The sequence below is a fragment of the Barbatula barbatula genome, assembly GCF_947034865.1.
Source record: "Barbatula barbatula genome assembly, contig: scaffold_204, whole genome shotgun sequence".
Lineage (NCBI taxonomy): Eukaryota > Metazoa > Chordata > Actinopteri > Cypriniformes > Nemacheilidae > Barbatula > Barbatula barbatula.
Window position 1 is genome coordinate 1 of NW_027636887.1, and position 15,922 is coordinate 15,922.

At 39.7% G+C, this 15,922-nt stretch overlaps 3 protein-coding genes across 4 annotated transcripts; all 3 read left to right on the forward strand.

Annotated features, from left to right (window-relative positions):
* Positions 1-404: 404 nt before the first annotated feature.
* LOC306890953 (kinase non-catalytic C-lobe domain-containing protein 1-like) lies at positions 405-4,514 on the forward strand (the record flags this gene model as incomplete). The annotated part of the gene is given in 14 exon segments (XM_079488379.1): positions 405-498; positions 569-666; positions 876-1,063; positions 1,138-1,177; positions 1,180-1,250; positions 1,407-1,512; positions 1,632-1,793; positions 1,865-2,044; positions 2,279-2,361; positions 2,467-2,590; positions 2,829-2,951; positions 3,179-3,238; positions 3,383-3,540; positions 4,283-4,514. Coding segments are annotated over 14 exon segments (1,719 nt in total), but the record flags the coding sequence as incomplete, so codon positions are not given.
* A 2,211-nt stretch (positions 4,515-6,725) lies between these two features.
* vox (ventral homeobox) lies at positions 6,726-8,111 on the forward strand. Its single transcript, XM_079488380.1, has 3 exons — positions 6,726-7,254; positions 7,352-7,584; positions 7,666-8,111. The coding sequence occupies exons 1-3, from the start codon at positions 7,008-7,010 to the stop codon at positions 7,918-7,920; spliced, it is 735 nt and encodes a 244-aa protein (XP_079344506.1). The 5' UTR covers positions 6,726-7,007; the 3' UTR covers positions 7,921-8,111.
* A 777-nt stretch (positions 8,112-8,888) lies between these two features.
* On the forward strand, positions 8,889-11,326 carry vent (ventral expressed homeobox). 2 transcript variants are annotated; one of them, XM_079488381.1, is made up of 4 exons: positions 8,889-8,988; positions 10,134-10,425; positions 10,494-10,693; positions 10,919-11,326. In XM_079488381.1, the coding sequence occupies exons 2-4, from the start codon at positions 10,212-10,214 to the stop codon at positions 11,126-11,128; spliced, it is 624 nt and encodes a 207-aa protein (XP_079344507.1). In that variant the 5' UTR covers positions 8,889-8,988; positions 10,134-10,211; the 3' UTR covers positions 11,129-11,326. The 2 variants fall into 2 exon arrangements, with proteins under 2 accessions (XP_079344507.1, XP_079344508.1); XM_079488382.1 differs by lacking the exon at positions 8,889-8,988 and having other exon boundaries at positions 9,903-10,425; positions 10,919-11,320.
* Positions 11,327-15,922: the final 4,596 nt, after the last annotated feature.

A 15,922-nucleotide genomic window follows, 5' to 3' on the forward strand; every position in this document is an offset into this window, starting at 1 on the left:
ACATGTGTCTGTATTTGTGCGTGTGTGTGTGCGTGCATGCTTGTCTCTCTGTATGTGCGTTTGTGTCTGTGCGTGTGTCTGTGTGTGCGTGGTTGTTTGATGATGGTGTAAAGGTGTTTTTATGACCTAAGGTGTCACACCGGTCTCTGCTGTCCACTTCAAAGCATCAAACATCAATCTCTGTTACCATAGTGACGGATGCAGAGAGTTTACCCACTTGTCAATACTAACAGAGAATATTCATAACACACAGAGAATCACCTCAGACAGTCATTGATCTGCTCACGAGCAGCTTGAGTCTTCTGGAAAACGCCATGCACCATTTATAATGGTGATTCCTAGTTTCAGTTTGTGAACGCAGCAGTTTTGCGCTTCTAGAGTTTTAATCTTTGTGTTTTTTTCAGGAGCTTCAGCAGCAGTTGCTTATTGAAAGTAGACATCTGAAAAAGACCAGAAACTTCTATCACAAACTGACACTCCAGGAGAGAAGAAATAAAGGTTTGTTTGACATGATGATGTGCAGTGTGACGTGATGTTTGTTTTTTAGCCCGTGTTTCTGTTTTTGTAGGTTCAGACACAAAGTTGATGATGTCTAAAGTAAAGCTGCAGTTCGATGAGCTGAGAGATAAAGTTCAGTTTCTATATTCTGTGAAGAAATATCTTCAGGTGTGTCAATGCTTCATTTCTCTCTAAACACATCTATGCATGAATTTTCTACATTCAGAGGTTTATTTTCACTTTGTTGAATCCCTAAACACCCTACATTTGTATTATCAATGCATTTGTTTATTAATCACATCGCTGGCGTTGAAGTAAAGCTGTAAGGTGATGGGGTCTGTGATTTGATGAGTGTAATGTCTGATGTGTGTTTGTAGGTGTTATTGGTGGATCAGTGGGGTTTGTCTCTCTCTCTCCTGCCGTCTCTGGCTGTTTGCCGATCTTTAGTTCTTAAGTCCTCTGATGCTCCGGCGGTTTTGAGTTTTCTATGTGAGCAGCGGCGGGATGAATACTGCCCGCTCGTGACGGCCTCAGTCACGGGTCTGATGGCTTACCTGTACGCCAGGTGTGTGAACCCTCTCACGGGACATTTGCGATTTTCTGTTATGTTTATAAACCTCATTGTTGTGATGTTCACAGGAAAGCTCATATCGAGGGATACATCCGACAGTTTTTTCTACACGTTTCCGCTACTTCTGCACACCTGAAGAGCTCCTGGAGTTTCTCATGGACAAATATAACAGCTCGCTGGGGTCTGAATACTGACACAAAACACTTATTCAACATTAAAATACTGTCATAGGTCACAGCAATAGACAGAAGTGTTGTTTTGAAACACCTCATTGAAACATTTTAGTCCGTTTGCTGTCGTGTCATGTACTGATATTCTTCTGTTGATTTATATTCAGAGTAACAGAAGATCAGACGTCAGACTGTGTGAAAGTTCATCAGAGGGACTGTGGATTTATTACACATGTGGATGGAAGACGCTCTGTCACTGGACTTCTGCTCCAGGTCTCGTCTCCTTCAGACTCTGGAGAGTTTTCTGACCTCTAAGGTGATTGAATATGAAGAGTATCATTCTGTGCCGACTCTCAGTACATGTGAGATAAATCTCTGTGTTGTGTCCTCAGGTAGCTCCTGTCCACAGTCGAGGAGAACGTTTGCTCTCCATGCTCCAGGCCACACCCAGGAAGAGGCGTGTCTGTGCGGGCGACGCCTCCGTCAGCACTTCAGAATATGAGGACGTGAACTCCCTGTGTAGGAAATCACTCATGGAAGACACCGCTCGACAGGTGTGTGCACATCCGCTGTGAAACATATCCAGAGAATTCTTTGGGTGCGTCTCACATGTGCGTGTTTGCAGATCTTCCATCGCCGTTTGTCACGTGTGCCGGAGCCTCAGACAGATCAGACGTTCTCCATCGCCGCAGCTCTACCTCGACCCTGTGATGTGTCAATCATGAGATCAGATGAGACGCTGACCTTCAGTCAGACTGAACACGCAGCGCTACACACCGCACAACAACTCACCTTACTGGAGCAGGTCAACACCCCAATCCCATAATGCATCGCTGTATCATTGCAAACATAAGTAAATCATTCATGACAGCGTGACTCTTGACAAACATTTATAAGAGCATTAAATACAGATTAAGATCAAAATAAAAGTATATCAGCATCTCTCTCTCTCTCTCTCTCTCTCTCTCTCTTACACATTGATTCACATGTCATGTGTCACATAACCCTTCTTTTCTCTCGTGTTCTGTTATTTATGCAGGAAATATTTCAGGATTGTCATCCGGTTCATTTTCTGAAGTCAAGAGCACACGGAGTGAAGGAGAAATCTGGAAACATTTCCAGGTGAGTTTCTGCTTGTCTGTTGTCAAATCCTCTGAAGCATGACTGTTTAAGTTGCCAGATGGTAATATAACCGCTGTAGCGTTTGTGTGTTGTGTTGTGTGTCAGGTGTGTGTCTGTAGAGGGCAGCAGTGTGTTTGTGAACGCAGATCCTCTTCAGACTCTCCTCAGATACACCGACTGCGTCTCCAACTGGGTTTCTGCTGAACTGGTCATCTGTGACTCTGTCAAGGTGATTCTGCGCTTTATATTTCACACCTTTATAAATTCAATCTGGTTATTTACTGTAAAGGCATCGTGGTTTTTTATGATTTGAGTCATATCATATCAACTTGAAATGAGATGTGACACTGTCTCTACATCGTCTGTAATCATGAAGAATCACGTTTTATTATAAACTGAACACAAAGGTAAAAGACAGAAAATGGTTTTGGCAGTAGCAGATGTACAGTTGTGTTTTATTGTTTTAGGCTCAGACTGCTTTGCTCGCTCGATTTCTTGCCATCGGAAAGTTTTGCTACGAGATGAGAAACTTCGCCACAGCCGTGCAGATTTTGTCAGGTCTGGAGAATGTGATTGTGAGACAATTACCGGTAAGAAAAGAATAATAAACTATATTTGTTGTACGTTATCTGTCAGCTCCAGCAGCTGAATTGTTAATAACACATCAGTTTAATGCAGATTAAATATAGACTCCATTATCATTCTGCATTGTGTGCGGAAACAAAACAACATTCATCGTAAGCGTGAAATGAAATTGCATGAGGAAGGAGTCGTGTTAATTGTCATCACAATTTCATCTCTTGTGTTTAATGCTCAGGGCTGGAAGTTTCTTCCACTGAAAGTGTGTCCGGTTCTGGAGGAGCTCAGGGCCGTGCAGGTGACTTCTGTAGGAAATCTGAAAAAGACATGAACGTCTCAGATAGTTTAACTATAAACTGTACCTAATTCATATTACTCAAGGAACAATTCTGTTTCAAGCTGATCTCAGATGGGTTGAATGAATGTGTCATACGCTCTGCAGGTGTTTCTGAAGAGTGATAATCTGTGTCTGATGGAGGGACGGCAGACGAGAGCTCCACCCACTTTACCTGCGCCTCATATCCTGGCCATGCACCTGCAGCAGCTTGAGATCGGCTCGTTCACCACCACCAGTGGATCACACAAATGGACCAAACTGAGGTCAGGCATTCACAGTAAATCACGACACTGTTAAGAGCCCATCCACACTGAGACACGTTTAGCTGTATTCAGATCTGGCGTTTTGGGAGCCTGAAACCGACCTTTTTTTTAACCGGGTCCCAGAGTGGATAAATCTGAAAACGCAAACGTTAAAATCACCATGAACACACACACACACACACACACTGTAGAGACATCTGTGAAGGTCATAGGTCAGGGTGAATCAGGTGTGTTGGTAATGATGCAGCTGGTGGCTCTACATGCTGATATGTTGAAGCGTGTGTGTGTGTCCGTGTGTGTGTGTGTGCGTGTGCGTGTGGCAGATGGTGTATGATTTGGAAGAATCTGCGCTGGGTTTGTGCCAGGGGCTGTAGGGCTGGTGTAGTAGGCAGATTTCTGGTTTGGCTTGATGCCCTCAGGAGCTGAACACACAGCTGGTTGTTGTACATCTGTAGCTCACAACATTAAGATTCATGACACACACACATTTAAAGAGGAGACACCCTATTAAAGACATTGAGTTAATCTGATCACACACTGATAAGAAACTCACTGGTGTTTTCTACTCAGACAATTGTGCATGTTATTGTTTTTCTTTTGTTGATGTTATTTGTTATGTATTGACTATTGTCGCTGAGTTTATTAAAAAGAAAATATAAAAAACACACAGATTTACAGTAAAAAAAGACATTGTGTGATCTTGTATCATGTTTGTGACGGTGCTGCTCGTCTGTCCTCACAGGAACATCGCACGTGTTGTTAGTCAAGTTCACGCGTTCCAAGAAAATCTTTATTCTTACACTCCGGACCTGGAGCTGCAGTCGTACCTGCGTGGACGCTTCGCCCGACTCGGTGAATGTGACGTCTCCGTCCTCGCCTCTGACAACGATGTCAACTTTAACCAGATGGCCAGCGATCGGCATGGCCGCAGGGTCCAGGACACGCTGCGCAGGGTAAAAGCATCATTTCAGTGAGCGTCCGGAGGGGTCCGTCTGAACTCTGATGTGATGGCAGATGAGGAGGAAGTCCTTTCTCTCTTTAAACTCTCATGAGGACACATGACCTCCAGCGGTCTCAGGGGTTGGGATGTATCTCACAGATACACAAACAATAAAGCAGTCTAGTTATATAGGTGATATTTATTGATCATTTAAATTAGTTAGAGATAGTGAATTATGTTAAGGTTTATATGAGTCTTTGATGAGGGAAGCTTTTCAGAGTTGAGATCAAACTGTCCTGCTTTAACAAATCAATTGTCGTTAGATTTAAACATAATTGTCAAGCGTTTGCATAAAGTTGAATCCATCAGACATTTACAAACGGCTAGAATATGGGACACTTTTTGTCTTTAAAAGATCAATTAACATTTGACAGAGAACTTGGTTCATATTTGATTTGATTCTTTCTAAAGTCTTCTGTTGCACGTGTAGTTACATTGATTCAGTCATAATAAATATTTGTGGTTTCAGAAGAGCTTTATAAGGACAGCTGTTAAAACATTTCACACATTTACAGGATTACGAATGAATTGCATCCATTAAATAGATGGGCATGATACATGTGTAAAGTGTGTGCACATGATTGACATTTTTCTTTGGTTACATACACAAATTGTCTGTGTTTACTACATTCGTTATGATTTGACTTTCTTCAATGTTTTTTTTTTGTAATAAACAGACCTCTGTTAATATTTTCTTAATCGATTTCTGTTGATGCACAAACCTTCTTTATTAAACAGCTATAGATAATTCCCCTGTTATTGCTTAGATAAAAACCCCATTTACTGCCACAGGGCATGTTGTCACATGTTACTGCAAACACTATAAATCCAAACGTTTGTGAACTCTTTAGTCAAACTATTAAACTGTATAAGTTGAAAACTTTTCAAAAATCTCAACAACTTTGTCAAGATACATATTGTAAAGCTTTTGTTAAAATCTACCCGTAGTTATATTCGCTTAATAGGACTATATGTGTTATAATCCCATTATTTCAGCAGTGGATTTTTGACTGATCTTGTGCATGTGTTCTTTTACTCGATAGCACAATGCGATGGTATTAGAATATGACTTTAAGCCTGATTGTGATTTAAGAGGTTTAACCAGATGTTTTCACTCTGTCAGAGCAATGGTTTCATGTGATGTCACGTAAATATACGTGTTTCTTATGATAGACTCTATGTTCATGGAGATATGCAGTTCAGTGATGTTCCAGTGGACGCGCGGTAGATTGTCTTGTGTCGGGATCAAAGCGCCTGAGATAAAGACTTTAATGGGGAGAGAAAGAGCTCAAGTCCCGCTGCTCGATAGATCAGTGATAAACATGCAGTGATCTTCATTGTCCAGCTAAACGATCCTTTGAGTCTCTCCAAAGAGATTCACATTCAGATAAAGACCAGAGAAACACTTCTCATCACACACACACATTCTTTACATTTATCACGAACAATCACTTTATCTTCGGTTCACACGTGAAATCTAAAAGAATTTATCCAATCACTAGAGGGACTTTGATTTTATTTACATCATTGCATTAAAAACCCTTGCATGGTTTCAGCCTCTATTTTGATTGTAATAGTTTATTGTCAAAGCGGAATGTGTGTTGAAGTAAAACATTTAGATTATAATAAAGAAATGACCATATATATATACTATATATGTACTCGGACATAATCGTGTGAAATTGGATGTGGTTTTCATGGGTTGATTTGAGTTTGTGCTGCTCCGGGTGTGAATTAGCATTTTAACTACAGGTCAATCAGAGTTAATTGTGTTGCTACTGTAACTCCTTTGATCCGCGATGTTTGCAGAACGCACCAAACGCTCGTGTGATGGGCCGCTGGCGCCACAGACTCCCCGGGCATCAGGATGTCTTCATACATCACCATTTGACTTTGTATTGTCTTTATGCGTCCACAGATATTACAGAAACCACATTGCGTCGGTCAATTATGTGGCTCCCAAGTCTGTTGTTGGATTAAATAAAAATGTATAAAACCTGTTACGAATTGCCATTTTGTTTGTTGTTGCTGAATATTTCACATTTTACTGTTCTTAAAATTGACGCTGTTCAATAAAAGTTGAGTTTTTACTTGTTTGTCCATTAAAGATTTTAGTTTTCGTTAGCCCGACGCCATTTTCAACATGAATGCGCCATGCTGGACCCAGTTGTTCGGACGCTGCATCATTGTTTGGAGAGGATGCAGACAGCTGGATGCGACAGAGGTTCTCACAGACAAGCTGGCGCCAGGCTTTCACACAATCACAGGATATGTAGAGACTTCAATAACGACCCATTAGGCCTAATGATTGACAATCGATCAGGCGTTAACGCACCATGCATATGTTAATGCGCTCCTGACACGGCCTATATACTAGGGATCCCTTCAGGCGGCCTGGTAGACACTCTTGGATTGTACTCGGATAAGAAACACTCGCGTTGACTTGACTGTGAAACAGACAGCAATCATGGTGAAGAACTTTTCTGTGGACTGGCTCTCCCAAAGCTTTCACGATGCCGTTCCAGAGCCGGAGAAGAAGCTCCAAAGGCCTCACGTGCCCTGTTTGGCTCAACCTAGACCTCCAACATACTACGACAAGGTTTACCTACAGCCTAAACCAAAGGTCGCCAAAGTTGAGCAGAAACCAGAGGCCACCAGCGTGCCAAAAGAAGCGCTTGTTCCCGTTGTACCAAGACACTGTTCGTCTCCAAGCAGTAAGTATTTTCACCATCAACCTCATGCGCATTGCTTTACTCGTGTACATTTAAATGAACAAAGATGAGCAGTGATTTAACTCTTTATTGTGTTCAGTTTCAGAGAACAGCGGATACTCTTCAGGATACGAGAGCGAAGCGGCCGCCTCCGAATGCGCATCTGTTGAAGATGGACACGAGCTGGGAAACGAGGCCGTACAGCGCCGAATCCGAACCAAATTCACTCCAGAACAGATCGACAAGCTCGAGAAAATCTTCAACAAGCACAAATACTTGGACGCAGGAGAGAGAATAAAAACAGCGCTTAAGCTGAATCTATCCGAAACACAGGTGAGATACACTCCTTCCCTTACGGCAGTGAATTTCGTTTGTTTAAACCATATTTTGACATTGCGTTGTTTTCTGTTTCAGGTCAGAACCTGGTTCCAGAACCGTCGGATGAAGTTAAAGCGTGGAGTGCAGGAGATGCAGGCGGATTATTTTCTCCCAGCTCTGCCGCAGATGCTTCTGTCTCACGTGCACCCGGTGGTCCAGTATCACTGTTACGACAGACAACGCTTTCAGTTTCCTGCACAAGCGCTCAATGGACATGTGATGCATCATCAGATCCCTGCACAACAGAGGATTCCACATCATCACATGATGATGCCTCAACATTACTACTGACATCTTTCCATTAAAACACTTACATCACATTCAGTGTGCAATATATGTACAGTTCAACGCTTTGTATAGAATACAGTCAAGTGAAAATGTTTAATTATAAATAAGAGTTTATTTATTGTGAGAAATAAAGTTCTAATGTTTTATTGCAAAGTTTGTCTACTGGTCATGTGTTCAAGGTGAACTGTGAAAGGTTAAAGTTCAGACCGTCTGAAAGTGCGTTTGAAGTGGATCAGATCTAAAGTCTCCACATTGCGCAACTTCTTCAAAAGAGGTTTTATCTCAATCAATTCCCTTTGACTTTTACAGATACTCTGTTATAATGCACAAAACTCGAGCGAGGGGTTGGGTGTTTTCTAAACACACTCTGCGAACATATTTTATTAGCTTGCACGATTCATTAAAAGAAACAAAATAGTTGAACATCCTTAAATTATATTTAAAAAGGAGTTGCGACCATTGTGTTTTATATTATAATCATGAAATGAAGCGCTGTTTGTTCCAATAAAAGCCTGATACAAAACATAAAGGTTTCCCCCAGAGAACTTACAAGCCATAAATATCATGAATCAAATAGTCTTTCCATTGAAAATATAAAAGGAAAATAGAGCATTTGATATAAGAAAGGCATTATAGCGTCCAACAAGTGCTTCGGTCACAGAAATACAGAATGCTTTCTGATAACCTCAAAGCGTTAAGTTCTTTATGCTAAAAAGTTTGACTTTTTTATTTGTTGGATGTGTTGAGACTGAGTCTTATTCAAATGAAATGTAGGCGCCAGAGAAACTCTAAACAAACCAGCTGAAGCCATTGATCCTTCACGAAGTGTCACACTGCGCTTTCATATGTGCGTGAAACCATTGTGTTTGTCTCCACTGCGACACTTCAAACGACACTTAACGAGCAGATCATGGTCAACAATTAGTCCTAATTAAGTCGCCCATTGATGAGTTTACACTCTCTACATAATCTCCACAGACGGGCTCCACGGTGTCTGTGGGTGTGTGTGTGTTCACGTTGATCCATACAATGGAAGGGGATACAGTGTTGATCACCCGTTAACACATGCAGGTTTGATTCTGACTGATCAGTCATTTGCAAAACTATTTTGAGTTTGGTCTCAAAATACTCCGTTTGTATCATGTTTTATTGTTTAAGTTAGCTGTATTTTTTGACTCATTGTGGCTTAAATCAAAACAAACCAACTTCAGTTTGATTCATATTAATTGGAATGAACAATAAAAACACGAGTTAACTCATTTTGGAACCAAACTCTTCATATTCATGTCCAGTTTTATTATCGCGCATTCATCGGCAACTATAAAATAAACCTCAGTAAAATGTTTCAGTATTGTCCAATTCTGTCTCGCATTGATATATAAATTCAAGTCATGTTATATAGACTTGCGCTTTATACAATATTGATTGGTTTCAAAGCAGATAGACACACACATTCTGCTTTAGTTCGAGCAATTTTAAGCTTCCAGTCTCACAGGATAATGTGTTCTACATTCTACAAACTATAGTCTTGAGCTTTGCATAGAGATAGACGTTTAATATAAAATTAATCATTTAAAAAATCCGGACATCATAACGTTTTCGCTGGACCTTTTCTGTTTTTTTCGAACTTTTTATTCTTGACGTAATTCGAAAGAGACGCGAGATTCGGTCAAGAATCAGAGTATTGGTCTAATATTAAATTATAGATGCTGAGCTGCTTTAAAGTTATGCAAAAGTTAAAACTTTACATGAGTTCATGTATATGTTGCCATGACATTGATCACATACTTGGGTATAGTGTGTGTAAGCAATAGGAGAATATTTCACACCCACGTGAGGATGAAAACAACAGGCCCATTTAATAAACAAGAACGCTGCATATAGTCTTGGAATGACATAAGATACAAGAACAATAGGGATCAAGACATAATGTGACTGTAAGTAAAACAGTGATCCTCCCAAATAAACAAGTCTTTCATTTTAAGATTATCGGTCAATGGATTATGTCTTGTCTTGAGTGAACGATACGAGTCTCCGTCGGATGATTGTATCATCGTGAATGAATGATGTGGATGATTATTCATCTCTTCTCGGGTACTTGAGGGACCATGAGGGTGCTCAGACACACTGGCGCCTGGATATCACAAGTAGTCTACACTGAACGTGTGAACAACCCCATTGCAACATCTATTAACTTCAATTACAACGCCCATCAGATAATTCCTCCTGGACCTTTACTCATGCAAATGAGCGAAACATCTCCTACATAAAGTCAAGCAACTACATCTGCTCAAATGATCTTAGGAGATTCTCTTGTGAGAGGAAACATCATGTCCAAGATCTTCTCTGTGGAGTGGCTGTCTCAGAGCTACCACGCGCAACACATGGACCAGGAAGACTCACACAAAACGTGTGGAATTCCTAGACTTCCGGATTCCGTTTCAAATTCATCTCCAAATATATTTCACCTTGTTGGAGAAGTAGAGAAGATTCCATCTTCCCCTGCGAGTGAGTATGAGTCTAACGCTAGAATGACATTTGTAGATTTGTATCTAACCTCCCCTTTTTCACATTAGATAGTTGTGGCTACACATCTGCGTCCGAGAGTGATTTCGGTGAAGACAGCGAAGGAGAATCTGGACCGCGCCGTCGTGTCAGAACCAAGTTCACTTCTGAGCAGAGCTCCAGACTGGAGAGAACCTTCAACAAACACAAATATCTCGGTGCATCTCAAAGACGGAAAATTGCAGAAAAGCTCCATCTGTCTGAAACGCAGGTATGTGTGTTAAACCTCAAGGTATTTTCAACGATTTGTTCCCAATTATTGTATTCTTTTGCATGACATCTCTATGACTAATGATTCAATTAAATGCGAAACCACGTTTAACGCTCAACAGATTTAAAATCTATCCAGTAACTTTTCCTGAAGCTTCTGATTCAGTTTTCAAAAAAGCACATTGGAATCGAATATTTATTAATATCTAATTTGATTCTGTTTCAGGTGAAAACTTGGTTTCAAAACAGAAGAATGAAGCTGAAGCGGGAAGTTCAAGACATGCGCGCTGCTCAGTATTTCCTGCCGCAGGTGACGTCATTTCAGCACCACGCCCTGAGCGGACAGCGCCCACATCACATGTGCATCCATCCGCACGTGCAGCCGGTATATCATCAGCCTGCTCATCCAATGATATTCTCTCCCTGTTACTTCTGAAGATTCATCTATGTGTGACTTCTATTGAAAATCAATCAATGACACGTGTGATCTAGAATCTAGATTTAATATGAAAATGCTCCTAAAATGGGGTTGGACAATGTAAAATATAGAAGGAAGCACTGTCTCTAGTTCTGTTATCTGTAGAGAAAATGTATAAGGATGTACATAAATAAATATAGTCTTTTATCTATGTTGACTTGCTCTGTTTGATTAGTTTTTTAACGCTCAATTATAGCACTGGGTTATAATTTCCTCATTTTATTAAGACCGAAAAGATTTCAAAACCAAACCTGCCATATGAGGTCTGAATTATTATCATGGTTTTCAAATAACAATCTTTAGTGCCCACTTTCAAAGGTAAAGTCAAAATCATCTTAGTTTATTTAACTAATATTATAGCAGAGACATAACACCAGGGGGAGTTTACAATAAGAAATGTCCAAAGTCGACATTTCTTAAAACATGTTCATCACAGTTCTTAAAACAAGACGTAACATCGGCGTCGGATCTAGATTTGAGATCTCGCGTTGTCTCGCGTGTTTATTTGCTCCTGGGGACCCATGCAGACAGAAGGCTCCCGAGCCATTAACACCTTCTAAAGAACATGAAAGCATCTGTAACGAGCACATGATTGAGATCCACGGAGCCCAATTGAGTCCGAACGGAGAAGTTCACACTCACGACACTGGCGCCATGAAGTCTGTCCGACTCGATCCGAGCAGGAACCAGAACCCGAAGCTTCACATCCACTGTGTGAGTCCAGTGGTGCTCTCTGCAGTGTCAGCAACACACATCACAGTGACGTGTTGCTTAGTGTGTGTTTTAATGAATTTCATTATTTTACATTATTTGTTGATATCACTGATTCACTGTATTTCCTAAAGTAAACGAGATTTGTGTTTTTTAACATTAACATAGTAAATGTACTACAGTTTATCGATTAACTATTGACAAAACAAGATGTCAATGGCATTGAATGTACTGTACTGTCGCTACTGATTTTAAAGAAATATAAAAAGCAGGCGTACTATAATATCCTACAGTGTATATAGGCTACTAAAGTTAGGGGAAGTAATTATTTCTTTGTTTAGTCTATTTGCGCAAACATTTTGTATTTCCAATAAAGCAATCCAAATCCACACACATTGTGTGATGAAGAGAAATGATTTAAAATCCAGTTTTTGTTGATATTAAACCTTCAGCAAAGCCAAAACTTAATTGATTCATTTCACACGCATCACAAGCTTCTGTGTAATTGTAAATAATGAGATTATTCATCAAATTCTTCGTCAGTAATCATTTTAAATCTGGACTATACTGTATAATATCATACTATTGTCATATGGTAATTTATCGAAAGTGATCATTCTAAATAATGATGAGTGGATGTTCTGTTCGGATTTCAGACCCGTGTGGAACCAGTTGAACTTCAGTTAAATTGATGAGGTGAGAAAATGTGTGTCCATATCCACTGGGGGGCAGTGCTGTCCCATCATGTGACTAATGAAGAGAGATTGACAGGCCATCTCTCTGTCCTGTAGACCAGTTTGTTCATGATACTGTACTGCAGTCTGTTATAGTTCAATAAATGTGTAAATGAAATTTGATCTGACAGCTGAATGATGAACCTTATTATCACACGGGACACTTACATCATCAGTCCACAGCTGGAAAATAACAATCAACACCTAAAGTGTGCATGAAATCTGAATAGTTGAAACACCTCCCAACAAAGGTTCACCAGGTTTAGACTTTACATCAAAATGTTTCTCTTAAGCTTGTGTTCTCTTAAAACACAGCACTTGTTTTTTCACGTGTTGTTATCAAATGCTTCATGTATTTTATCAGTGTATGTGCACAAGAGCAGGGCTTTAGTTCTTTTCTGCTGACTTTGAAAGCAATACAATTAATAATCTCACAAATGTGTAACATCACAAAATAAAACTTCAAAAAGAAGTCAAGTGTGCTGCAGGACACATTTTTCAAATGTTATCTTGAGAATAATCAAGTTTTTGTTGTTGTATTATCTCCGTCTGATGTGATGCTGATGATCAGATCTTCTGTCATGAGGACCACAGTGATGTAAATGTTCCTCTCGTCTCTGGCAGATGCGGTAATGAGGACATGAGGGATTGAGACGCAGTGAGTGGGCACTTGCTGTCTTTCATTTGATGTAATGATCTCCTCAGGCCTCCTCTCGTGATACCTGAATGAGATCTTCATTTATCATCTTACTCAGTTAGACAGACTTATTTTCTACTTGACTGCATGGAAAACTGCAGAGTCTTTTATTTACAGCGAGAGAGAAAGAAAGAGCGAATGATCTGAACAACAGAAGCTCAGTTTTATGTTTGTGTCTATTTATCAGATTTATTGAAACAAATGGTTTATATTACCAATATTAGTAACTTTATACACACAATACAAATGAAAAAGAAAACAATAACTTTATAAATGTAATTACAAATGTAAATCATTAATTAAGTATAAAAATGTTGTTTTAACACATATTTTTATATATAAATATTTTGGCAGCTTCAGAAAATTCACAATATTTGACAATTATGTTGTTTAATCTTTTTGTGCTTTAAAGCTAAATATATACATTTGTCGAAATCTATTAGAAACTTATAACATTAAATCTCAAATGTGTTTTAATGTTTTACTGCATTGAGTCATGAATAATTACCAACCAAACATTCTTGAAACTTTGAAAATCTCAGAGCTCTCTAGAGTTCAAAGGAAAACTGTAATTGTCTGTAAAGCAAAGCAGGCAGGCAAAGAAAATAAATCAGAATACACTTGAGGATTTCTCACGCTACTTTTTATTAAATGAAATGAGTCAGTGAAACACATATGGACTTTTATTCTGCATGTGAAAGTGAAGATTAAAAAACATTTTAGCATCTCATTCACAACTCCTTCCTGGTGGAACATTCTTCATAATTCGGTCCGGTCAACCAAATCTCTCACAACATTAAAAAATTACTTCATACCATCTCTTCTGACAGACAAATGAGAGATATAAAAAAGTGTCAACAGGTATCGTTCTGGCTTTTGTTGAAACTTGGTATTAGCACCTATTGTATTATTGAACTCTCTGTAAGTGGCTTTGGATAAAAGTGTCCGCTGTAAATGTTGTGAGAGTTGAAGTTCATGCAGCCGGTGGAGATTCTTCTGCACACGTGAAACACCTCGACAGCCCCATTTTCCCATGCCGTATGCCTCTTTACAGCTTCATCTCAAAGAAGTATATGCATAGGAAAAAGGAACAGCGAGTTGAGGCCGAATGTTCCGTCACCGAGACCTCAGAGAAATGAGACAACCAGACACACAAAGAGTGAAAACCATAGAAGCATTTCAAAAAGAAACATTGAGTTTCAACACATTTCTATTCTTACAATAAAAAGTTATGACACAAAGCACAAAGAGTAAATCGAAATATTAAAGAGTAAATAGAAATATAATAAGTAATAGTCATGTTCAATAAACTAATATGTGGGAACAATTTCTATTCGTCTGCAAAACCATTTTAAGCATTGAAGAGTTTTTAAGATTCTGTAAAGATTGTCCAAAACATTTCAAGTTTTGTTTTCACGTGCTTTGAAATAGAGAAAGAAAATGAAATAAATCTTCCCCGTAGCTCTTATCCGTAATGAAAATAAAGCCATGAATGAACATACAAGAGAGAAGCTTACCTCACTGAGAACCAGGACCATCTCCTCTCCGAAAACTCTTCCTCATGAGAATTTATTCCTGATCTGAGACCTTGAAGATGTTTAGAGAAGACACAGTAACTGTTTTCATTAGTCTGTGTTTCTCAGCGCTCGACCCTCCTCCTCATCTGACACCTGTAATCTTGACTTCTCAGCACAAAACAACACGTTGTGAAGCACCCCGTGACTGTGACGACGCAGGCATTGGTTGGCACCGCCGCCCGTCATGCTCATGGTGTTATTGTCCAGCGGGGCAGATGGTTGGCTATCTACAGAGATGATGGGACAGTGTGTTCTCTGATGGCTCCATGTTTCTTATCTTTCAGGGTCTCTGACTCTCCCAGAGCAGAAAGGCTCCGTCTCCCATGATTCAACAGTCTCAAGGACCCGGACAAGGCCTCTTGGAAGGGAATGAGGACACACACACACACAGAAAGCATTCAGGCATGTCAAGGTTAGTGCAGCGCTCGGAGAAATACGAGGGAATGTTGGAGTGTTGTGTGACCCCTTTTCTGACTTTCATACATTACAGTCAGACAGTTTTTATTTAAGATCGCTGTAAATATTCTTTATCGCACTTCATTGATGTTTTTACTGTTCTTAGGGGTAGAAGAGAACACGAGGGACTGTGGGAAGAATCTTACATGGATGCATTTGCCAGAAGCTTTTTCAGTCACATGTCAGTGTACTTTGGGATTCAACCCTTAACCTTCTAGCACAATGATCAACCAACTGAATGACAGGGACACTATGCATCTTTTAAAACACTCGTTTTAGTTATAAAGTTCAGAATAAGATTCAATGAAAGCAAAACCAAGAGTCCACTTTAATGTCTCAGCATCACAAACATTAACTTTCCTCATCAGAATTCTCACAGCTGAGCTACTCACATTCATCTCATAAATCATGATAGCTCATTTTTCTGAGGGATTTCAAGGCTGAGATCAAGGTTTCTTTTGCTCTGTTGTACTGTCAGATTTCCAAAGGTTAAAATCTAACTTGTCTTCAACGTTAAGCTGATATACACACAATGAATTACAAATGGCAACATGATTAAAACGGTTCATATCAATTA

Coding starts and splice junctions, on each gene's coding strand:
- vent (XM_079488381.1), top strand. CDS start 10,212: ATGATCTTAGGAGATTCTCTTGTGAGAGGAAACATCATGTCCAAGATC. Junction 10,426..10,493: donor GATTCCATCTTCCCCTGCGA/GTGAGTATGAGT, acceptor TTTTCACATTAG/ATAGTTGTGGCTACACATCT. Junction 10,694..10,918: donor TCCATCTGTCTGAAACGCAG/GTATGTGTGTTA, acceptor ATTCTGTTTCAG/GTGAAAACTTGGTTTCAAAA.
- vox (XM_079488380.1), top strand. CDS start 7,008: ATGGTGAAGAACTTTTCTGTGGACTGGCTCTCCCAAAGCTTTCACGAT. Junction 7,255..7,351: donor ACACTGTTCGTCTCCAAGCA/GTAAGTATTTTC, acceptor TATTGTGTTCAG/TTTCAGAGAACAGCGGATAC. Junction 7,585..7,665: donor TGAATCTATCCGAAACACAG/GTGAGATACACT, acceptor TTTCTGTTTCAG/GTCAGAACCTGGTTCCAGAA.